The 24,382-nt window shown below is 38.6% G+C and overlaps 1 protein-coding gene across 25 annotated transcripts in view; it reads left to right on the forward strand.

The window, feature by feature from the left end:
• The window catches only part of DLG2 (discs large MAGUK scaffold protein 2), a 1,001,432-nt gene that overhangs the window by 581,375 nt on the left and 395,675 nt on the right, over nucleotides 1–24,382 (forward strand). For all 25 annotated transcript variants that reach the window (XM_032099063.1, XM_032099062.1, XM_032099064.1 and 22 more), the window contains one exon: nucleotides 23,799–23,852. In XM_032099063.1, the coding sequence (XP_031954954.1) occupies nucleotides 23,799–23,852 (54 nt within the window). The remainder of the gene's footprint in view (nucleotides 1–23,798; nucleotides 23,853–24,382) is intronic.

The following is a 24,382-nucleotide window of genomic DNA, read 5'->3' on the forward strand; positions in this document are numbered from 1 at the left end:
AGTACTCTGATGGCACAGGCCACGTAATATGATTTTAGTCTTCCTGTCTCTTGGACTGGTTCATGAGGTTATAGGTTCTGGAACTCTTTTGTGTCATGTCAACAGGATTGATAAACTGGATGCTCTCTGGACTGAAAGGAAAAAAACCCCGAAATGGTTGCCGTATGGTTTGCATAAAATGATTAGCAATAAGGACTGATAACCCTAGTTTGGCTTCGTGTATAATGTTCCACTACATTTAAATTGGGCATTCGAAGATGCAAGCCCTTTACAGCAACTCAGCAAGATGGCTTTGGTCTAATCAAAACAAAAGAAGTGGAGGGTGAGGCATGACAGTTTATAGCTGGACACAGAGCAATGGCTCAGACTGAGATAGAATTTGTCTCAGCTATATTGGCGTGACTTGAAGACACAACCTGAAAATTGATTTCTCTTTTGGAAATGTCTCTCTCTACTATTCTGGGATATGAAAATATCAGACTTTGCCACAAAAAGAGCCCAAACAAAACCCCAAAAAAACCTAAAGGGAGTTTCTGGTTATAGTAATGACAAGATTTACAGAGTTTGCCAATTTAGCTCTCTGTTTCCCAATGTCTGCATGTGACTTTTGGATGAAGGATAATAAAACTAAAGCCAAAAAAGTCAAGAAGGGAATATGGACTCAATTACTTTGCTTTTAAGAACTATGTTTGCTTTGAAATAAGCTTTAGATTATTACAATTGTGTTTCTAAATTAAATAACATATATTCATTTACCTTTTTCTGTAAGTATTTTTTATAAATTACTATAGTTAATCAGAAGAATTGTCTCAATAGTCACCTAATTTCAAAATCTCCCATCATTTTGAGAGTTAGAAATACAGGGATTGAAAAGGCATTCTTAATGTATTGAAAACAGAGGTTCTGTAATATCTAAATCAAATATCAGAAAAACAAAATAATCATTTTTGTAAATTCCAATTCTGATATGAGCTTTCTTTTAAGTCACAGGATCCAGCATGAATGCAGTGCAAAATCCAATTTAGCAAAATGACAGCTGGTTTTGGTTTGGATATGTTGTACTTTTAATACAGGTTTTTGCCTTTCTGATTAAGTATTTGTACAAGGAGAAGCAGGTTCCTTCAGCATCTGAAATTGTTCATATAATTGGTCAAACAGAACATCAGACAAATGTTTTTCATTATGTATTTCAAATGAGAGCAGAATGGAGTAGTGTCTCAGGATTCCTGTAGCTGCCCTCCCAGAGCAGCTACGCTGCACCCAGGTATGAAATCAGTTAAACTGAGGCTTTTAACACTTTTTTTTATGCTTTTAAAATTCCTTGTTTACCTTTGTTTTTCTTTTAAATTCCGATAAATATTTCCTCCATACTGAATTGCTATTTCTTGCATTCATGATCATGGAAATAGGAATAGGAATTACTATTTATCCATGTGCTGGTTTGTCCAAGTTTCATGTTGTGGCCATTACTTACCTGAGAGCTGATCACATTCATTGAACATGTAAGGCCTAAGCTCTGTTTTTACTTTTCTTCATTCAGCAGAACCTACTTTGTGGGGGGGGGGGGGGAGGGGAGAAGATGTTTGAGAGACCTGTTTCATGGCCCAGTTGATCTCCACTAGCACAGCTTCTAGTGCCCACACAAGGCTGAGAGCAGAAGCATGTGACAAGGGTCATGACCCAGCACAGCTGCCTCTTCCAAAGGTAGTCACACTAATGTGCAATCTGGTGTGTGCAGTTTGGTTTTGACAGTATGACAGTGCTCAGGGACCTCCCTGTGCTAAGCGCAGAAGCTGTATCAAGCTCATTTCTGCCTCCAAGAATTCAGAAATAATAATGTTTCACTTAAGAAATGGAGAGTTTTAGAGACAACTTGTTGCCTTTCTGTTTTCACTTTCTGCTCAGCAGACACATCTGGGTTCTATCAAAATCTATCTGTCTTGCAGTCAAGAGTATAGAAGTTACTTGTCACACTCTGTGAGACTGCAGCTGGGCACACAGGATCGAACAGCCAAATGACATTTTGGAAGAAAAAAAACCAACCTAATTTTTATCTACATATTCAGTAAGAAGGCAGTAGAAATATCAGAACCTCGGTCTCCTATTCAGTCTGGGGCTCATGCTGCCACATTTACTTCTGTGTTCTGAGCGGTCTTTATACCACCAGCTCAGGCAAAAATGTAGAGGCAGGTGCTGCGTGGGACTGGCTTAAGAATACTGCCATGTGCCTGAGAGTGTTGTCCAAATGCTCTGTGAACTCTGTCAGGCTGGTGCTGTGACCCATTCCCTGGGGAGCCTGTTCTAGTGCCCAACCACCCTCTGGATGAAGAACCTTTTCCTAATCTGTGACCGAAACCTGCTGTGACACAGCTTCATGCCGTTCCCTCAGCTCCTGTCACTGGTCACCACAGAGATCAGTGCCTGCCTCTCCTCTTTCCCTCATAAGGAAGCCGTAGACCACAATGAGGTCTCCCCTCAGTCTTCTCCAGAACAGACCAAGGGACCTCAGCTGCTCCTCATGTGACTTCCCCTCAAGGCTGTTCACCCTCCTCGTGTCCCTCCTTTGGATGCTCTCTAACAGCTTCTTTGGATGCAGCCCAGGATACAGTTGTCTTTCTGGCCTGCAAGCGTGCATTGCCAGTCGTGTTCAACCTTTCATCCACCAGTTCCTCCAAATCCTGGTTGTCAGAGCTGCTTTTCATCCATTTCATCCCCTGGACTGTATTGATGCCTTAAGAGGCCTCCTAGGTACAGCGGCTGGACAGGGGTACAAGAATAAAATAGGTATTTATTTGAAAGGCCTTCAAAGGTACACCCTGGGAGTCACAGGCTATTGCCAAAATGGACCCCAAGGTGGATGACAGGTCACGAGTTCTGGTTCATTTGCATATCAGGGTTAATTCTCCAATTAAGGCTTCACTTAATGATGTAATTTCCCCTCCGCTTGCACCCCTTAGAAGCTCTCTGAATTGTATTTTTTGGGCCTAGGACGGTCTGGGTGACCTTGGAGTGCAAGCCTCGAGAGGCTTTGTTATGTCTACTCAGCCTGAGAGAGCAGAAACCAACAGGCCACAAGAAACTTCAGAGTTACACTCTAAGCAGTACAGGATTTGAAAAACACAAAGGTCAAGATCTAAGGCATCAGTATTGATATCAGTGGTTGCCCTGACCCAGGTATGGGACCTTGAAACTTGGCCTTGTGGAACCTCATGACGTTCCTATGGTCCCATTGGGCATTTCAGAAAAAACTGTCCTATAGAATTTACAACAACTTTGAAAAAATTTATAAGTAACTGTAAGTATTATTATAATTTTTAATAATTATTATTTAAATCTTCAGTGATTTTATAGAAGTGAAACCCTGTAGAAGTATGAAGAGGAGCAATACCAGTTTGTTGTGGGTTGATTTGACTCTACCATGCTTTTTCTGTAATGTACCACATGTAGATCTACTACACATATTAAGCAGAGTCATGATATACTGCCTCTGGGGCAGTTATTAGCTTGCTCAGCCTCTTCAAGTATAAATGTAGAAGCAATCTGATCACTTCTGCAGGCATAAATTTGCAAAAATATTGTGTTCTCTTTTTTCTTTGAGTTGTCATGGCACTATTCTCAGTGGATCTTCTCTTTTAGCTGAGATGCATTTAAGTCTATGTAGTCAGCACAAAACTGGAATTCACACATTACATTTTAAATTGTGCTGAAAATTGAGGTTATCAGTCCTAGTTATTTTGGTTTTAAGCACTGGTTGCTGTCTATCAGCTAAACTAATTTGTGTACCAAGAAATAAAACGTCATGTTGATCATACGGAGAATACAGAAAGGAATGAATCAGCTCTTAGTAGTGGATGAAAATGCAGAATTGCAGAAGTATTTCGCTGAATGGACAAAAGCTAAAAAGCTCTTCAGATCCATAATTCTTTGGTCCTTGTGTCCTCTGATGGTAGCCCTTGTCATATCTAACCAAAAGGTTGCCTTTTGCTCATTTTATATAATGCCCTTTCAAAATGCATGTTGGTACTGCATTTAGTATCTGAAATTTAGTATCTGTTTTCCTTCTCACCTTTGCTCCTTTCTGTCCTCTTTTTAAAGAGTCCCATTGCTTCTACATTTTTTTTCATAACTCATCTGTATTTTCATATTTTTGAATGGTTGCCAAAAACAGTAGTGGAATTACTGGGTTTACCTGTATGCTGTTGTCTGATTTCCAGATGGAAGTCTTTTTTTCTTGTGGTTCACTTGCCAGAATTTGTCCTCAGATGATAATAACTTTAATATACTTTCTGCCAGTTTCTATTTCATCATGTTACCTCTTGCACTTGAGGGTTCAGCAAATCTGGCAAACCAGCAAAATGCAAAAGGGAACAGAATTGCCACAGCAGAAACCTTTGGTGGTAGCAAGGGGATGAGGGGTAAAGGAGCTAGGTTTTGGTTTTATTAATAAAAAAAGCAATAATAAAACTACAAAGAGTCAGGAAATTCTTTTTGCAGTATGAAGTATTTGTTGGTGTTCAGCAACCAACCAGGGGCAGGAGAGGTGATGAAAGCAAAATTGATCCTGTTTGTTTTCTCCAGATGTCATTACTGCCTGATGTCTTGACATTTCTTAAAGTGCCTCAGAAGGAACAGCCTTGTGATTCTTTTGTTTTCTGATACAACTCTGAGTTAGGTCAACGTTCATTTCATTTCACACTGGGAAGGCTGAGGCAGGAAAGTTAACAAATGTTTTTGTGGATTGTACATTGAACAGAGGGAGAGTTTAATTTTCAACCCCTTTGTCATACCTGAGTCCTCAGGCAACAGCTAGACTGAACCTACCTGCACTATTTGTTGAATGGCTCTAAGTTTTAACCCATCCATGTGGAAAGGTATCTGAAATCTGTTCTCATTGGACCTTTAAGGGTCCTTGCTGGTTGTGGCCATCCTTGAGGTGCAGCATCAAGCTCAGTCCCCTTGCTGGGGATTCTCAATGACTTTCTGGATCCATGAGCCTGGGTATGTTGATAGGATTTCCATCTTTTTGAGGTTAGTGATTCTTCCTGTTACTGTAGGAAGATGCAGTGGGTAGTGGGGTTCTTTGTTGAAGTGGGGCAGTTTGCATCAGCCCGTTCTATGTATGAGAAATTTCAGCTGAAGGCAGGGCTATACTCTTGGAGTGAGGCACATACTGACTTGGAGATACAAAGCAATTACTTAACCAACACTGCTTCAAGCTTTTCCATCAATAGAGTATGTTCCTTTCAGCAGTTTGAACTGACCTTATTGCTGGGATGTTGTACTGGGCTGGTCAACACAGTTTAACCAGTTCTTGTACTACTGAATTGGTAATCTTGGAGGAAGAGGAGAAAATACTGAAAATGTAAGAGCAAAGCAACGGCAGAAAAAGTCATTAAGTGTGGCTGGAACTTCTTTAAAAGGTATTTTTCTTCAAATACGGAAGTTCAGTAAGAAGTCACTGCTATGGACCACAGTTCAGCAGAGTGCTTGACACTGTTCCCCTATAAATCGGATACAGTCTGTTGGTGGGACTTGGTATTACTGGCAGTACTTTGGATGTTGAAATTAACCCAAAAGTTAAGTACCCTAACCTGCAGTTGTTCTTTTTTTTTTTTAATTCATGCTATTGTTTTTTCCATTTCTATGTAAAAATAAAGGAAAAGAAAAATCTTTTAAAATTCATCCGATATGTAAATTGAGAGGATTTTTAAAAAAATTAAAATTAGGATGTTTTCAAAACTGAATATATCAAATAAACAGAAAATGCTAGTTCTGCATTTGTTTGTAATTTTAAATTTATCTTGAAACTGCAGTGGGGTTTCAACAAAAGTGGTAGACAAGGGAGAAAGGAAATCATATTTTTATAGAGATCTTGCACTCAGATTCAATGCAACAAAGGAATTTAAAGGACACAAAAGAAAAAATTTAATTGCTGCAATGACTGATCTTTGACTGCTGTAGCACTAGTGGGAAAAGTTAGTAAGCAGAGTATCATTTGATCTGAAAGCAATAATACATCATTATTTCTGCCTCTGATGATTAGATGCAAAAGTGCAGACATCATGATGCAGGAGTTTTGGGCTAGCACTCAGCAATCACTACTCTATCCTTACTTCCCTTTGACTGAAAATTAAATAAGAGTAACTAGCAAAACCCCCCAGACTTAAACAGCCCACATATTTCTGCAACCATAAATAAATAAACCTGTATGAAAAATTGAATGGCTATATTGTTCTTATTCTTCTAATGCAAAATATTTCCCTTGTAAACCACTCAGTTATCTCTGTCATTTGCTCTTAATGCGTTAGAGGTTTGTAAACAACCAATTGGCAAAACTCCAGTGCGGCTTTATAGAAGCTATTATCTAAAATTTATTTTAAAAATTAAGCATTTCAATGTTCGAAGGAAGGCAGTAATCCAGTTGGAAAGGTTCCAAAAGGTGAGGTACAGCTGAGCAATTTCTGCAGTTCTGTGGTGGAGACATAGTGGGCTATTCCCACTTATTAGTTATGAAAAGTAATTTTACTGGTTGAATTATTTACCATTTACTTGATTGACAGCAGTACTTGTTCTCATAGAAGTAAATAGTTGTTATAAATGGCATTACACATATAAGGCATAAACAAACATGGAATGCTTTTTTTCCTATAAAAATATAAGGAAAAAACTGGGAGAATTGTGTCTTTGTGTATAAACTGTATAAATTTTTATGAGATGTAGTTGCATCAGCTTTTGTCATACTTTGGTCTTTATTCAGTATGAGTTCTTTATTATAAAGTTTTGTCATTACTGCCTTGACCTGAGGTATTACATGTCTGTAGTGGTTTTTCAGACATACTGGAAAAGCTTTTAGGTATTCTGTAAGATAATTTTTAAAAATATGATGAAAAATGTTCTGAAAGGTGCTTTAATTGGAGGACTGGTAGATCAACTGGTTGAGTTGGCCCCAGCTGGCAGCCCTCACAGAACTGCTTTCTCACTGCTCCTGCAGCAGGGAGAAAATTGGAAAAGCAGGAGAGAGAAAGTTCATGAACTGAAATAAAATTAGAGAAGTCATTCATCAGTTCCTGTCACAGGCAAGGACAGCCCATCTGAGGGAGTACCTGCTTCGGCATGGGCTTATGAAAGTTTTTTCCAGTGTTTCATCGCTCATATCTGATATTTCCATTTCATCATGACAACCTAGCAACTCTGACATTCAGATTTGCTTTAGAGCTTCTTTGGCAAAGGGCTTATCCATCGGCTGTGGTCTCTTTGTGGATGGGCCTTCTTTGCTGTGCAGTACCATGTACTGCTCTGATCTGGTTGTTCCTCATTCTCTTCTCCTTGGCATTTTCTATCCTTTATTAAAGATGTTTTCACAGAGGTGCTGCCAGCTTGGCTGAAGGACTCAACTGTGTCTGTCGTGGTCCATTGGGATCTCTCATATTTACAGGATAAGGTACTCTGTAAATTAAATTTTACTTTATGAGCTCATGAGACAATACAACAAACAAACTAGTTTCAACCATTTTCACATTAAATGATCCCTCTTATGTCCTAGAAGATAATGGTTTAAACATTAGCTCTTCAGATTGATGAAGAATTGGCAAGTTATTTATGCTCTCACTGTCAAGTCTTCTACTTTTCTGAGAAGCAAATAATACCAATTGTGTGGATCTAGGGAAACCTCATAGCACCTTTCGGTATCTAAAGGGGCTGCAAGAGGTCTGGAGAGAGACTTTTTACAAGGGTGTGTAGTGACAGAACAAGGAAGAATTACTTTAAACTGAAAGGAAGCAGGTTTAAACTAGGTACGAGGAACAAATCCTTCACTATGAGGGTGGTGAGGCACTGGCACAGGTTTCCCAGAGAAGCCGTGGATGCCCCATCCCTGGCAGTGTTCAAGGCTACCTTGAATGGGGCTTTGAGCAGCCTGGTCCAGTGGAAGCTGTCCCTGCCCATGCAGGGGGATTGGACCTACACAGTCTTTAAGGTCCCTTCCAACCTAAAACATTCTGTAAGTTGATTCTATCAGTTGATGCAAACAAATGTACTGGGTGAAACCAAAGGCCTGTTCAAGCCCTTATACCAAATAATGTACGGAATGTTGTGGAAGGAGTTTGAAGGGAAAGGAAAAGTTACCTGCTCTTGAGTGTATACAGTTCACATATTTCAGAATTTCCACTAAATGAACATGTTCATTTTGTCAAATAAGATATTTTCTGAAATATGCTTTACAAGGATGTTGCATTTTAGCTAATACTGAAGTATTTTTATAACATTTACATTAGTGTAGAATTTTCTCATTAAACAGTTCAATTTTAAGTGAAGAAGTAGAGGGGAGAAGCAGCACTATTGTCTTCCTTTCCTCATCTCCACTCTGCAAAACTACATGGGTTTTCTTGCAAAGTCCTCTTTGGGTCTTTTCAGAAGTTATTTTTCTTGGGAAAACTACAGTTTTTACATTAGGTTACATACCATTTTTTTCTTTGAAAATTTTTATTTCAGTTTTTTTAAAGAATCTGTCCATCAAAAATGTATTTATGCTGTGTTGTGAAAGGTTTTTGAAATAATTTTGTTCTAAACTAGGCAAACCTGTAGGGTCTGTTAATGCTGCTTTATTTTTTTTTAAATCAGTATTATTTTCTAAACTTTGCTTGATTTGTCAAGTATTTGGGTCCTTCTGACATTGTTTTTCAATTTGACCATGAATATTTGGAGCCCTAAAATGAATTTACTAGAGACAAATCAAAAAAGTTTAAGACAGAATAAACGACATACTATTTAAGGCCACTTGTTTCCTTGTCCCTTGTAACAGGAGTTTTCAATCTCTCTCCTCTCACCTCTTTTGCCTCTCGACAAATAATTATGTCCTGTTTCCTTTTGGACACCTATTTTTATGAGTAGGTAAGGAATTGGGGAATATACAAGTTATTTCCTGTATTTCATCATGACTACTTAGCAATTCTGACATTCAGATTTGCTTTAGAGTTTCTTTGGCAAAGGATGACATCTTGTTCCAGAAAATCCCTGTAATGTCAGTCTTTGTGTGACTTTCCTGAGCAGATAGCCTACAAATATCCTATCCCCTCCTCCTAAAAAGACCTTTGTGACTGAAATCGTGACCTTATTGAAGTCTTCAAGATTTATGTGCTCTGGATTTTACCTTTGGGTAAAACAGACAAGGATCATAGAGTCCAACTCCTGGCCCTGCCCAGGACTATCCCCAAGAATCACACCATGTTCCCTTAGGGTGTTGTCCAAACACATCTAGAGCTCTGTCAGACTTGGTGCTGTGACTGCTTTCCTGGGGAGCTGTTCCAGTGCCCAAACACCCTCTGGGGGAAGAACCTTTTCCTATTTTTTATTAGAAAACTCCACTGACACAACTTCAGGCCATTCCCTCGGGTCCTGTCACTGTTCCTTTCATTTCTACAGTACCCCCCATAAATGCAGAGAATATAAACCTGAACAGGTAAAGAGAACTCTCAGGGGCTCTCTTTGGAAATGGAGGCTGGAATTGCTTCTTTTTGGAGAGATAAGAAATCATCCATCAGCTATCCTATGGTTATTAGAGTAATTTTCTAAGATTTAGTCAAATTAAACAAATCCTTGTAGGTTGGCTCTTACAAAAGTCCTTGCAAAACTTTTTCTCACACCAATTCTGTATTCAGTTCCTTTCAAAATTTTCCTCTTTTTGTGAAAATATTTTGCCTATGACATTAAGGAGATCTGATATTCAGGTGCTTGCTGCATTAGAATCTCAGTATAGAGAGGTCTCCTGAGAGTCACTGACATAAACCAGATGTGAACAGTTTAGTCCAAAGTAACACAAAGGGTGCACTTAATTTTCACACATATATTTTCACTTCTGAATAGTGGCACACAATCTAGTTAGGCAGTTGTGTGATTGTCCCAAAGTGAAACAGCTGTCTCGGCTCTAATCTTGCCCTCCTATTCTTCCAATGAGGCTTTTTGATTAACTTTTTATTCTTAGGATAGCAATTTGTACCAAGGATCTAATTAGAACTTTATGTAACACAGCCAAAGCCCTCCTTTTGCAAGTCTGTATCACCTCAGTCCTGCTAATCTTGCAGCTTTCAGTATGGAGCATTCTGAAATACCTGATATTTCAAGCTATCTCCTCTGGTTGAAAACAATTTCAGCTATTGAGAGTCGGGAAGAGGGTTCATTTGATTCTTTTGTCCCGGTAAGGAAAACTGTAGCATATCTCTAAAGTAAGGCATGTTTTTAAATATAAATTCTGAAGGTTAGGCTTCTTTTGGGGGGGGAAATGGATTGAACTGAACTCTGTTGAACTGAATGAACTCAGACCTCTGACCATAGCTCTTCTGTGTTTCTTTCTGATGAAAGGATGAGTAGTAAAGAACTGTCTTTTATAAAAGCTGGTGATTTTCTGGGGAGAGAATGCATAGTTCTGTATACTTGGATTTAAAATACATTGCCAGTATTTCTATGTTATCATTACTTTACTGATCAAGAAAAAAGAGAGCTATATTACATATGAGATATGGCTTTAGAATGATAATAAATATGAATAAATGTAAGTTGAACATATGGGTATTACTACTATTCACCAGATAGCATACAGTAATATTGTATATTGTGTATAAAATAAACAAGTGATTTCTTCTATGTTTACATCGATATGTGTTACTACTTTTAATTCCAAGTATTTTGAAGAAGCTATTTTATTTATATTAATGTCATGTGCACTGGAAATATTTTAATAGCAGATGGCTTTTGGTGACTGGGTTAGGTAAGCCAGGTAGAATTTGCTGGAAAATAAAGAGAGTATCTTTCTTTCTTCTGTGTATCTTCATTTCATGTGAAATATAAATTTAATGGGGTATTTTTAAATAAAAATGTGCTAATACTGTGCAAAAGAGACACCCATCTAAACTGTTAAGTATGTAATCAACAACCTGAAGAATTATTCAGTTCTAACTGTGTCAGATCAGTTTTGAGCTAATAAGTGAGCAAAAGGGTCTTCAATAACAGATGGGTTGATAGCAAAAAATGCTTGAACCACTGTTTGTGTATGAGTAGAGAGCTTATAATTGAAGAAGACATTTCAAAATGTGTCACAAAGCATATAGTAGCCTGTGAAGGATGGGCTGACTTTAACTTTGGAGTCTCTTGCTTTCTCCTTGTTACAGCTGCCCTAAAAAACCTTGTGCCTCTCACAGATTCTGTGTTCTTCTTGCTGTAATATTTTCTATGTCATTTTTCTCCCATTCCTCTGAAGCACACGATGTTCCCATTTCTTGTCCTCCCAGCCAAACATTTATTTAGTATCAGGGTCAGGTCTGCAGTGGGGTTTTTATATGTTAGTGCTCAGAATTGGTGCACCTGCCTGTGAAGTTGCTTAGCTTTTGGAAAGGACCATCACATTAGGTGTTAATTTTTCCCAGACGTCCCATGGCGAAAGTCAGGATTTACAACAGGCTGAGAATGGTAAATGTGATATTTCTGGCAGGCATCATAATTTACTGGAGGAGGGGGATATGTTTCATTTGGAGGGTGGGATTGGTGCCTAAAAGGTAGGGTAGGAGGAGACTGGATCTGTCCAAATGGTTCGGGGGAAAGGCTGCCTCATGTCTGAATGCCAGTTTCTTGGGATAGATGTTGAATTGTTTTCAAGGTTGAAATGCTGTTGTACAGGCACAAGAGAAATACGAGTTCCTGAAGCTGAATACTTTCAGGACCGTGCTCTTTGATTCCTATATTCTACCTGCCTCCTGCCTTAAGCAGACAGCTGTGTTTGTGTTACTAAATGCTATGCTTAGTCCTTTTCCAGGTGTTCTCTCCTAGTGCCTGATGTATAGTGCATAACTTTCAGTTTCCTTTGCCAGGAAATGTTTTCTTTATCCCTTGTAACAGTAATCAAAGCTTATTTCTGAAAGCCCTCTCCTGGACCTTTTCCATTAAAAAAAGAGAACCAAACCACCATCATATCAGAGACAGATATCCAGGAGTTGTTTTTTATTGTTACTGGTTTTGCTACTATTACTATTGTTAGTGGAAGAGGCTGCCTTGATGCTCTGAGCCATTTAATGTTCCAGACTTTGGGGGATGTTGTTCAGTGCATGAAGGGGGGTTGTGACATTTGAAGTTCCCCTAATTGTTTTGCAAACCCATCCTCTCAGTCTTGGTTAGGATCAGTTCTGGCAGTTTTTAGGTTTTATGTCTTTGATTGTTACATCTGTTGTTTGATAACAGTGAAAGGTGAATGTTGTCTTTGTGTGCGAGGGAAGTTGTTTCATTTTGTGGGATAAGTGTCTTTTAATTATGTACATTCACAGAGTAAATCCAGAGAGTGCAGAACTTTCCTAGTCCTATCCAGGTCACTACTAATAATGTATACAAAGAGCAGCATCCTAAATGTTTGTGTTTTACAAAGCAGAAAATATGTCTTGAAATCAGTTACTAAAAGATATCCTATCACCCAGGAAGGGTCATGTTTCAGAGTGCTGCCTTGTATTACCTTTTGTGCCTGCATCATGAGAAAAAGGGCCGTGTTACTTGCTGCTAGATAAGTCACTGTTCCCATCTATTTTAATTCAGTTTAAGACACTAATTTTTTACTCAGTGTTTCTGCATCCAATTCTAGCCAAAACAACACTGTTGAGAAATGACAGAATGCTGAAATGTAAAGATGGGGAAAGACGTTATAGGTCACATTGCCCATCTGTCAGAATGTGAGTACTGCCTACAGTACTCATTTCAGTGCTAACCTTAGTTTGTACAAGGAGTTTTAGGCAACAAAGCTTCAACTTCTCCACTAGGAATACTATACTATAGGTTGTTGAATTTGCCACATAGTTGTGTATATAAAATCTACTTGGCTGCCCTTGGCATGAAACTGAAAAATATTTCCATGGTAAAAATAGCAAAATATTGATTGAAAAATGGACAAGTATAATTTTCCTGACATTAAGTGCTTTTCAGCATCATTCATAGCATCAAAGATTTTTTTTTTAGTATTTCTTCCTTTTGCTTTTAGACCATTTTGTTAAGTTTGGTTTTTTAGTCCTATTTGCACCCATAATAGGTCCTAACCACCGATTTGCACCCATAATCTATTTTTTTCAAGTTCACAAGGTTGCTTTTCCCTTGATCATTTCTCAAGGGGAATTGCCTTCTTTTTTTCCAGGCCTATAATTTTAAGTAAGGTGTATTTTCACAGTCCTGTACAACTTCTTTGAAAGAATGTTGGTTTTGCTGTACTCTCCAGTCATTTCCATTGTGTTTCAGACTTAAAATGGCCCTTGGCACTTAGTTTACTTAAGCAATGACATATCGTAGAGCTCCTTTTTTGGCACTGTTACTTCTCCTCAAGTTCAGTCCCTTTACATTGTTCATTATTCTCCAAACCTATGGTGCCATGTTGCATTGGTGTTTTGAAATTTTTTTGTTTAATGCTATTTCTAAGAATTAAGAGGTCAACAGCAATGCATTTTAAAAAGTGTGTGAGGAGAAGTAGGTGTAGCTTTCCTTCTCCACGGAAAGTGCCTCTTTATGGAGAATCTCTGAGGGTATAAATATTTATAAGTATAATCAATTGCTATTTCATGTGTTTCTATTTTTACATGACAACTTTCCTTGTGGCCACGGTACTGCTTCCACTTTCTCTTTGTTGAGAGATCTTTTTGTAGCCTTGCAGCACTTGGAGGGGTCTAAGAGAAAAATGGAGACAGACTTTTTAACAGGACCTTCTGCAACAGGATAAGAGCTAGTAGTTTTAAGTTGAAAGATGATTGATTTAGATTAGATGAGGTCTAAGAAAGACATTTTTCACGGTGGTGGTGGTGGTGGTAAAATACCAGCACAGGTGCTCAGAGAGGTGGTGAATGCCCTATCCCTGAAAATATTCCAGGTTGGGTTGGATGGGGCTCTGAATAACTTGATCTAGTTGAAGATGACCCTGCTCATCACAGGGGCCTTAGACTAGATGAGCTTCAAAGGTTCTTTCCTACTCAAACCATTCCATGATTTTATGATTTATTGTTTCTACTACTCTGCTACACTGATCTTATAAAAAGGCAGTTTTCTTAGCTTGGGCATATTGTCATACAAACAGAGCCACAAGTCAGGTGCTTCCTTCAGTGCCCAGCTCAAGTGAGTTCACATCTGCACAGGATACACTGTGTACTCAACATTTTCTTTCATAACTAAAGACTTTCCTCTTTTGCTTTCTTCTGCTGGTCCAGTCTCACCTCCAATACATGTTTTTTAGCTTTTTCAGAAAATAGAATGGCTAAATAAAAGGTGCTGAATAAGTATTTGTTCTACAGTGAAATTTCAGAATAATTGGTGTTTTGAAGGCAAAGCAGATTCGACTTAAGGAATTTAACTTTCTTGCCAGTTTACATAATCACTTTATGTATAAATATAATATATATAAATATAAATATAATATAAATATGTAATCATAATTACTGAGTTGGATATTGAGAAACAAAGGTGACAAACTCACACTAAGGGAAAACACCTCACTGTGAGGTTCATGTTCACTCCAGACATACTCCCCTCCTCTAGCCATCACTTAGGTCCCACTCAGTCCCTTTGGGGAGGTGAGAGACTTGGGGTCCCTCACACATGCAGTTGGAGCTGGGGTCAGGACATGCTTGTTTCTCTTTTGTGCTCCTTTTTTCTCACCCTTTTCTTCCTTATTACTCGTTTCTCCTGCCCCAGTGGTGGGTCTGGTGTGACACTGGCTGGAATCACCTGTGTCCAGTATAGGGCAGCCCTGGCTTCTCCCCTTGTAGTTGACTGGTCCCTTGCTGTTTCCATCCAGCAGGGAGCAGAAGGAAGGCAGAAGAGACACAAGATTCATGCTTCAGTAGGACATACTCCTGAAACAAGACACTTGAATGTAGCAGAGTAAGGAATAACAAGGTGTAAAGTCTAGAAATTGGACTGATTTTTTTTTTTTCTCTGCACAGAATTTTTAAACTATGAGGGAAATTGGTCCTAAAACCAAAAAGAAAATGGCATTTGCATATTTCCACTATCTATCCTAAACGAAGATTGCATTATCCAAAATGGGCCATCCCCTTTTATCAGTAACAACCTGATGGCATTACAAAGGTTCACAAGGAGAGCCCTGGCTAAGCTCGGCAGCTTGTGATGTTCCTGCTGGGTGCTACAGCCTGTAAAGTAATGGACAAACTGGCAGTTCTGGCATGTGCTGTCCTGCAAGCCACCCACAGAGCACCCAGGTTCTCAGGCAGAAGGACATCAATAAGAAAACTGAGATTTAAAAACAGTTGGCAAGCCCTATAGTAGAGTACCAAATAGTTGTAATTCATGTAGCAGAGCATCTCCATTGAGAAATGTATTTTATGCCACACGAAGCTAAACCTTGTAAAAGCTGATTCCTCGTGAGCCCTGGATAGCTGCACTTCACACGCGGATGTTTATCTTTTAAACTGACGTACTGTGAGTGCAGTGGTCCTGCAGTTATTTAGGGTTCGAAACAAGCTGTCGGGCAAGTGATATATTTGGAATTATTTAGTTAATTTTATTAATCACGTAGAGATTCTGGGACATAAAGGGGCACTCTGGGACATCAATTAAAACTTTTCCAGAGGACGTTAAGGTAGAAGTTTACTTCCACTGACATAAAAATCAAAACCGTTTTTGTTCCAGCTCAGACCAACTTGAATTTGCAGTTTGTTGCAGATATGCAAAATCAAGTTTATTTCTTTAAGTTCGTCCTATATACTTAAATGTATATACATTAAGTGAAAGCATTTGGCAAAATAGCTTTGCCTCTATATGTACTTAGCCAGGATCAGTGAGTTAATTTGAAGCATTTTATGGACCACAGTAATCCCCAGCTCTCCTCATGGCCAGTTCAGTGCCAAAACAAGATCATTGGTGGTTTTGCTATTTGTGCTATTAGAACCTTTCCAAAACTCTAAAACTTCTGTATTTCTTATTGTTTTCTCTCTATGAAGAGTTTTAACTGTGACACCAGTAAGCCTTGGTAACTTCTGCTCTTGCTAAGCAGAGGTGAGCACTCTTTGGTACTGATTCCATCCTTTCTGGGCTGCTGTTTACAGTGCTCAGTGTAACAGATTAACCTGGAAGCAGGTGTTTCATTCTTGGAGATTTATGTTCTGATAAACCTCTTGAACAGATACTGAATTTTGTTAAAGTAATTCGCCTATTTCACATTTAGTTTTTCATTATCTTTTTTTTGTTCTCTTCATGTGCATTATAATTTTTTGCTCAATTGTTTCTGTGTTTTTGAGGCAGGGTTTTATAACCCCATGCAGGTGTAAATGTTACACTCAAATTTCAGGTATTTCATTATATAAAAAGATAGCAGAATAAGATACTGGATAACATTTTTGTAAGCTTGCTGTACCATGATTTTAAAAATAACAAGTCATAGGGTGGGTAAGGCAGCCTTCACTTTCGAAAAGAAAGGAGGAAAAATCAAACTTGAGGAAATACCATAATTAGGTTGCCAGTACAGTCCAGATCCAGCCCCTCCATTGTTTGTATTAGGATCACACATGTAATTGTTTTTCCTCTGGCCCTGCTCAGGGTCTGGAGAAAGTGTTGCAGTGTTTGTAGGTGTGGCACTTAGGGACATGGTTTAGTGGTGGGCTTGGCGGTGCTGGGTTAGCATTTGGACTCAATGGGCTTAGAACCCTTTTGCAACCCAAAAGATTCTATGATTCCATGAAGGAATGGCTGCAGTTTTGCTTTGATTTTGTTTTTGTCTCTCTGGAAGGAGTTTTATCTTTGCTCAGTGAGGCTGGAAAAAAAAGTAAAGCACACCGCTGGGTCAAATAGGATGCCTAAAATCTGGGTGCGTGCTTTTCTTCTGGTCTGTTTTGAGCCTGTGTGCATTCATGTGTATTAGCCCAGCTTCACAGAACAAGCTGAGTTGGGAGGGACTCACAAGGATCATCGAGTCCAACTCCTGGCCCTGCACAGGACCATCCCCAAGGGTCACACCATGTGCCTGAGAACAGTGTCCAAATGCTTCTTGCACTCTGTCAGGCTTGGTGCTGTGACCACTTCCCTGGGGAGCTGTTCCTGTCCCCAGAGAGCTTTTGCCATTGATATTTCTATGTCCTTCACTGGATCTTACACTGAGGAAAAAATTACCTCTTATGTTAATCACTGCTAATTCAAACTGCTAAGATCATTACAGGGGAAACTTCAACAGGTGTAAAGTAGGTGCTTTCTTTTCATTCATTCCCTCTGATAGCCTCTGAAAACACACAGAAATGTTAGATTTTCCTTGTGTGTGTGTTTTGGTTTTTTTACTAATGCCAGTTAATGCAATTTTAAATAGGAAATTATTCCTACAGATTAAGTAAAAACAACGTAAAACTCCAAGTCTGAAAATAAGACCACCTCCTTTGAAAGGTGCAATTTATGTTTAAACTACGTGGCTTTATAAGAGGTTGCATTATATACATAGGGAGTGGTCTTGAGGATTTCTTGGGGCATTTTCTTTCCTTCTTGGCAGCTGCGGCCTTCAAGCAAAGCTGCTTTTGACTTCTGTTTAATGTCTCAGAGCAGAGGTAGGATTGTTTGCTGCAAAGTCATTCAAAGAGCTTCTTTATCTTTTACATTTTCTGATTAATAGCAATGAAATGACTTTTTATCTTTCTTAGTCTTACAATTTGTAATTCAGTGGTAAATATGACAAAAGGTTCTGTGTGTTCTGTGATCTTGAGGCCTCATAGCGTGCCAGAGAATTACTGTTTTGACATCTAAATTGTCATTTAATCTTTCCTGCCATTGTGTGTAAATGTAAATTTATTTCTTGCAATTGTGAAACTCTTGAAAATATGAATTTAAACTAATTCAGTGTTACTTTTTTAAGGCCTTAAGCAGTCTGACACTGTATGTCTGAGGAATGCAGCATGCCCTATTCATGTACAAATATAGGGACTACTCTACTTTGTATTACTAAGACACAAAATAGTAGCATTTTGAAGTAACATAAAACTGCAAATGTATGTTCCAGAGAGTGTTTCAGAGTTTAGGGCTGACTGTCTGGAAAGATGAGCCTTTAACTCTGATATACAGTCCAGAGTTCATTGTCTGCAGAAGATGGCAATAAGCCACTGACAACTCAACTTACTTTTAAAATGGTGATACATACACTCTTGTATTACTCTCAATTTCACCACCTCCTTATTTTGAGTTTAATTAGATGTAATAATGTAGGTAATGATGGTGATTCCTTAACAGGAAAAGCAATATAGGGTTCTAACTGCCTCAAGTTGCAAAAGAGGAGGTTCAGATTAGATATTAAGAAAAAAGTGTTCACTGAAAGGGTGGTCAAGCCTTTGAACAAGCTGCCCAGGGAAGTGGTGGAATCATTGTTCCTGGAAATGTTTAGAAACCAGGCAGGTGGGGTGCTTAGGGACATGGTTTAGGGGTGGACCAGGCAGTGCTGGATTATTGGTTGGACTTGCTCTTAGAGGTCATTACCAACCTTGTTGATTCTAGGAAATTAAAATTGCAGCTAGGAACAAGCATAGGTGGGCAATTTCAAAATTATCACATACTCAGTTGTGTTTTCTTGTTAAAAAGTAATGTGCTGTGCTTATTATTTATAAAGTAGTCACCACATACCTGCGCTTGTGGTTTTGTGGTCTGGTTTTGAATACAGCACTGCATAGAAGGAACAGTTAAAACAGGGAGTTATGAACCTGGAGAAAGCAACTCAGTATGATGTGGATAGTCTCTAAACTGTGAGTAGTATGACCAAAACCAGTCAACCAGGATAATGCTAGCCCTCATGGTAGAGGGGAAGTTCACCTCGTCTGAGAGGTATGAGTCATGTCATACACATGCAGAGAATTTGGTAGCAGAGTAATTGTTCATGAGCTAGACCATGTGCCTTTTTTATTCTGTTTCTGCTGGCTTGAAGTGCTTTTACTCTAGCTTGCTTCTAAGTTGTGCTTTTGGCAGAAAAGTAACTAGACTGACTTGCTGCAAGCAGAACAATCTTGTATATATTTGTGGAAGCAAAGTCTTTTATGCTCAAGTCCTTTAAGAAGAAGAATAAAAAAATCTTCCTTTTTTTTTTTTTTTCCCAAAGCTATTCAAGTTTTCTCTCAGCTATGCCAATCTGTCACTGCAACTGTCAGTGTGATGCCTTTTTCAAAGCACAGAGATGGCTCAGCTGAAAGGAATGCTTCCAGTCAAGGGCAGGAGAAAGGTCCATGCAGGGAGCAGGAGCTGTAAGTCTGACTGCACGGTACATTGTCAGTTTGTTATAATACTAAATGTATAGGTAAGGATTGGGACAGAAAAGAAAGTGAGTGTGGAATGTGGAAAACAGGATCACTCAATTCACTACACTAAGTAATATTCACACTTCTGGTGATTGGTTTGGTTTTATTTTGCGTCAGGGAAAAGCTGGTAAAGTGTAATTTACTTGGTAAAGTGTAATTCAGTGTCTTGATCAAGACTGTGGAGCAGGCCAAAGCATAGAGTTAAGAATAAAGTCATTATCTTCCAGAAAGCTATTTCTTCTCGCCCAGTCTCAATAGTCTCAGTCTCAGCCTAGATAGAGGCTATATACATCTGTGTGGGTATATAGATTGAGAGATAAGAGGCAGTGCTATCTCAAAGACACTGTAGGCAGAGGTTCTCAAGAGAATCTAGACATGTTTTTGCACACCTTTGGTAATTTACACACAGTTGGAAGTACTGTTGATGAATCCTGGTTCATAGATTTGTCAATGTTCTCCATTAGCAGTACAGAGATACCTGAGTATCTTTTTTGAGAATTTGGTGAACCAGTACATGTGACATGTTTTTAAATCAGGGATACAGACACATCATCCTGGAAGGTAAAATCTTTCTGACTCCCAGTTGATACTGATCATGTCTTGACTTACCCTTCAGTAATTTCACTGTGGTTACAGGACTGTTTTGATGCTGCTGTGTACTCCATGGTCAGCACTATATTTAGGGCTCTCTCCAGTGATTGCAAACTGTCTTCTCAACTTTGCATGATTGAAGTTTCCTACTTTTCTTTAAAGCGTGAGCTACGAACAGGACCCAGCTAACGAAATAATCTCCATTTCCTGCGCTTTAATGCAATTTTGCAGCTCAGGAGCATAGTGTTCTTCAAATTACCATATATCAGAGCAACGGAAGCAAAATGTTTGTATTAAATCATATTTCTTACTTAAAAAAAGAAACAAACAAGAAAAAAAACACTCAAAAAACTAGAAAGTTGTAAGAACACAGTCCCCCATAAACACACACAGAATCACATGTGCAGATATGAACAGGAGGAACAGAAAAGGAAAATGCACTGATGATTTTAGTGCTTATAGTCACTATATCCATCTGAAGCTATTGCTCCATTAATTTTTTCATGCTCGTCTGTCTGAACAGGATAAATGCCCCAGTTGCAGAAAGTCATTGGTTTGATAGTTTAGTTCAGCTTTTCCAATCAGTAAGGAATACAGTAAGCACAGTGTTGAAATGAACCCTGAGAGATACACTGGCTTGAAAACTAATCCTTGACAGGCTCTGTAGGAGGGCTAGGGAGGAAAGGATCACACCATTCAAAGGAGCAGCTTTAAATGCTCTGACTTTTGCTGTGGATGATGGACCAAGTGATAACCCGAAGATCAGGATTGGGTAGGAAGCAAACAAATGGAAGCATCGTGGTGGGTGTCCATCCTCTGGGCCTCCAGAACATTTTGTGAAGGCTCATGAAGGACAAAGGGAGGTGATTACAAAAAGAGAGGTCAATTTATAAATGTTTAGATTTTACCTTGCCAACCTAACATCTTTCTGTGATGAGAAACCCACTAGCTCTGTGGATGAGGGAAAATCAGTAGATGTCATTTGCTTGGATTTTAGCAAGGTTTTCAGCACAAATGCTCTTTCGTAGCCAAATGAGAGAGAAAGTAAATGGATGGATGTACTAGAAGATGAGTGGGACACTGGCTAGATCACCAGATGCAGAGAGTAGTGGTCAGCAGTTCAGAGTTCAGTTACTGATGCCAAGTTGCTAGTGGTGTTCATACAGAGTTGATAGAGGTGCTAACGCTGTTTAACATCTTCATTAATAACCAGAATGATTACATAGAGAGCATTGTCAGCAAGGTTTGAGATAACACCCAGACTGGGAAGTCCAGATACACTGGACTGTTCTCTGCTCTTCAGAGGAATCTCAACAGGCAGGAGAAATTGGCTGAGGAGGACCTCATAAAGTTCAGTGAAAAAATGTGCAGGAGTTCCCCATGACAGAGTAGAACATGGAGCAGTCCCAGCCAGGCACAGTCTGGCTAAGCTGCAGCTTTGTAGAAAGGAGAACAAGTTGCTCATGAGTCTGCCATTGCCATGGTGAAGGGAAATGGCAAACTGGGCTGCACTATCAGCCTGGGCAGAGTGTGAGGGGCATCTGATCCCCTCACAGACTGCACCAGGAGTACTCTGTCCAGTCCCAAGTGTTCCCACATTTGCTAATTTCTGACTTCTTTGGCTTTGCTTCAGGAAAATCTGATGTAGATAAAAGGCTTTCTTCCTCATTAGGTTAAAGTGATTTGGGAGAATGCTTTGGAAAATTACTTCTTTAAGATTTTTATTTTAGTAGATACTGTTTTTTAAATCAGTGGAAAGATGCTTTTATTCTGGAAATTGCAAACTTCGTTTGTAGTTGGTAATAGACCAACACAGTAGGTAAAAACATAAAGGAGATAAAATCAATACTGTACAAAATTCCCAAACTTATTCTTCCTGTAGCAAAGGTAGCATTTTTTACGTGTATTGAAGTGTAAGTAAAAACTATGATTCTAAAAAGGAAATAATTTGTTTAACCTTCAACGATAATGCAATTATAGGCATATTCCATATGCCTAAAGCTAAAAATACTATAATCATTTGGCTTTCAGCTTTTACCTATCACTTTAGTGTGTCCAGTGTTTTGGGACACAATGATAATAAGAGGGTATGGGCATGCAATATCTTTTCAGATACTAAGCATTTTAATGTCAAATTATACCGTACCATGACAACTGGTCCACACCATGAAATGCAGACACACCAAATTATATACATTTAATTTTAATTCTCAGCTTGCACCGTTGCATAGAAATAATGGCTTTAATCCAGTAACATAAAATTTCTTTGAACAGTAGCTTTTGTCCGGTAACATAAAATTTCTTTGAACACAGAATTATCTTTGAATGACTGCACAAAAACTGGGAAAAAAAAAACCCTGTGTTATTCTCATGTTAGTTGAATTGTTGCCCTAATGTTGCATTCTTAATTTGGGTTGTTACTTAGGATTTGAAATCCCACGGTAAATATTTGACGACAGAAATAGGATCAGTGTTTTCAGCAGTGCTGTGTTTATGCCTACCATGCACAAGGAGACCCTGCAGCCTGCACAGGTTTAAAGTACAGGCAGTCATTCAGTGACAAATATACAGTGTAGATGAATAGTAGTAGTGAGCTGCTGTGCTAAGCATTAGTATCTTCAGTATTTGTCAGCCCAGTACAATACCTGAAGAGTCTTTGCTGCCCAAGCAGCCTTTAGTAAGGCTGAGAAAGGTTGCCTTCCATCACTTTTTGTGCTACACTGACTACACGTTGATCCTTCTCTATCACGATATCCCTCAGTGGTAGGGAGGAGAAGAGAGATCCAGCAGGCAGGAATTGTGCAGCAAGATTGATTTATTTAATTATTTTACAACTTTTTTATGGACTTTTTTCTTCATAGTCTAAGTGGTCAAAGGATCAGCCACCCCATGGGGTGATTGGCTAAAATCCTAAAATATCCGTTGCAAAAATATTTTTCTACTGTACTATAAACAAAGCTTTGCAAGGTCGCAGGTGTTCATAGATTATAGAACTCTGCTAATATCTTCCGTGAGAGAGAGAAAAATATTTCACGGGACTGGAAAGAAGCAAGAGAAATTCTTGCTAGCCACGTATTTGTATCCACACTTCTCCTGAGTCCTTGAGTTATTAACAATCCCATCTCAGCAGTCCTGCCTCAGTTTGACATTTTACTTATGGTGCTTGCCTCTGGCATACATGTTCTCACAACTTTCTGCTTTTCTCCAGAGTCTGAACCAAGTTTATGCAGCTGGGTCACATCAGAGCTTGGCATTGGGTCAGTACCACTGAATCCCAGAATAGGAAGAGTGGTTCAGGTGGCTGGAAACTAGCCTGATACGAGCTTCATCAAGAAATTAAAGATCAAGTTGGGCAGCTTTGCAGATGCACAAGTTTTTTTAAACTGGGTCTGTATTACAATCTGACCCTCAGCTGAGTGTATATGAACCATGCCAGTTATACACCTTTGACATAAATATCATAATAGATGTGCTTATACATATACCTATACAATACTGGTAAGTAGTGTAAACATTAAATGTTGAGGTTTATCCTCTGTGAAGATCAGTTAATCATCTTGATTCAAACAGAAAAGGTGGACTTGTAGGGCAGCTGAAACTCTCAACGTCTCCTAATTGTAAGTTGAATACATTAGGTTTCTTACAGTTCTACTAAAAAAATGAACTAGATATTGCATATTCAGGATGTGGTCCAGAGCCTGAAGAAATTGAAAGACGACAGTGAGCTGTGGTTTGGAGGCTGAGAATCTATTTCCTTCATCCTCAATTGATTGAGCACACAGTTATGCAGTTATGTACTGTTGTACAATTTGAATTCAGTGGGAAGACAGGCTTTTGACTCTTAATGTATCATTATGGGTATTTCAATATTAATGAATTTCAGGTCTTTAAATTTATTTTCTCTTCTTTTTTTTTCTCTTTCAGGCAAGCCCTGCCCCTATAATTGTCAACACAGACACCTTGGACACAATCCCTTACGTAAGTATTAAGGGGTTTCTTTATAAATATGTGGAGCTGGTTTATTTTCACACAGAGGTTCCGTTCAGTACTGCATGGAAGTTATTTTATAAAAAAATCTTACAATTAATAATTTCTTTTACAGTTACACAGTAAATTCTTTTCTAGAAAAAGAAATTTGGAATGATAATTGCTCTCAGTTGAATCATAGCATATTTTATACACATAATTTGTAGTTTATGCTTACTAAAGCTAGCCTTTCTTTGAAAAAAAGAAAAGTGATTTTATTAAGGCTGTCATCCTTACCAGTGACATGAATATTTCCTTTCAGTCATCCACACCCTACTAGCTTAATAGAAAGATACCTGGATGCACAGTGTAATATTAAAATGGTGCAATATCCATTCATTTTTCTGTTTATACTTCTTTTGTAGATGGAAATTGCTCACAATATATAACAGCTCAAACTAATTGACTTAATATTTTCCTGTTTATGTCTCTTCATTTTTATGACTTCTAGGAAACAGATTATCCTAAAATAAATGCATGTT

This window comes from Corvus moneduloides, chromosome 2 (genome assembly GCF_009650955.1).
Source record: "Corvus moneduloides isolate bCorMon1 chromosome 2, bCorMon1.pri, whole genome shotgun sequence".
Lineage (NCBI taxonomy): Eukaryota > Metazoa > Chordata > Aves > Passeriformes > Corvidae > Corvus > Corvus moneduloides.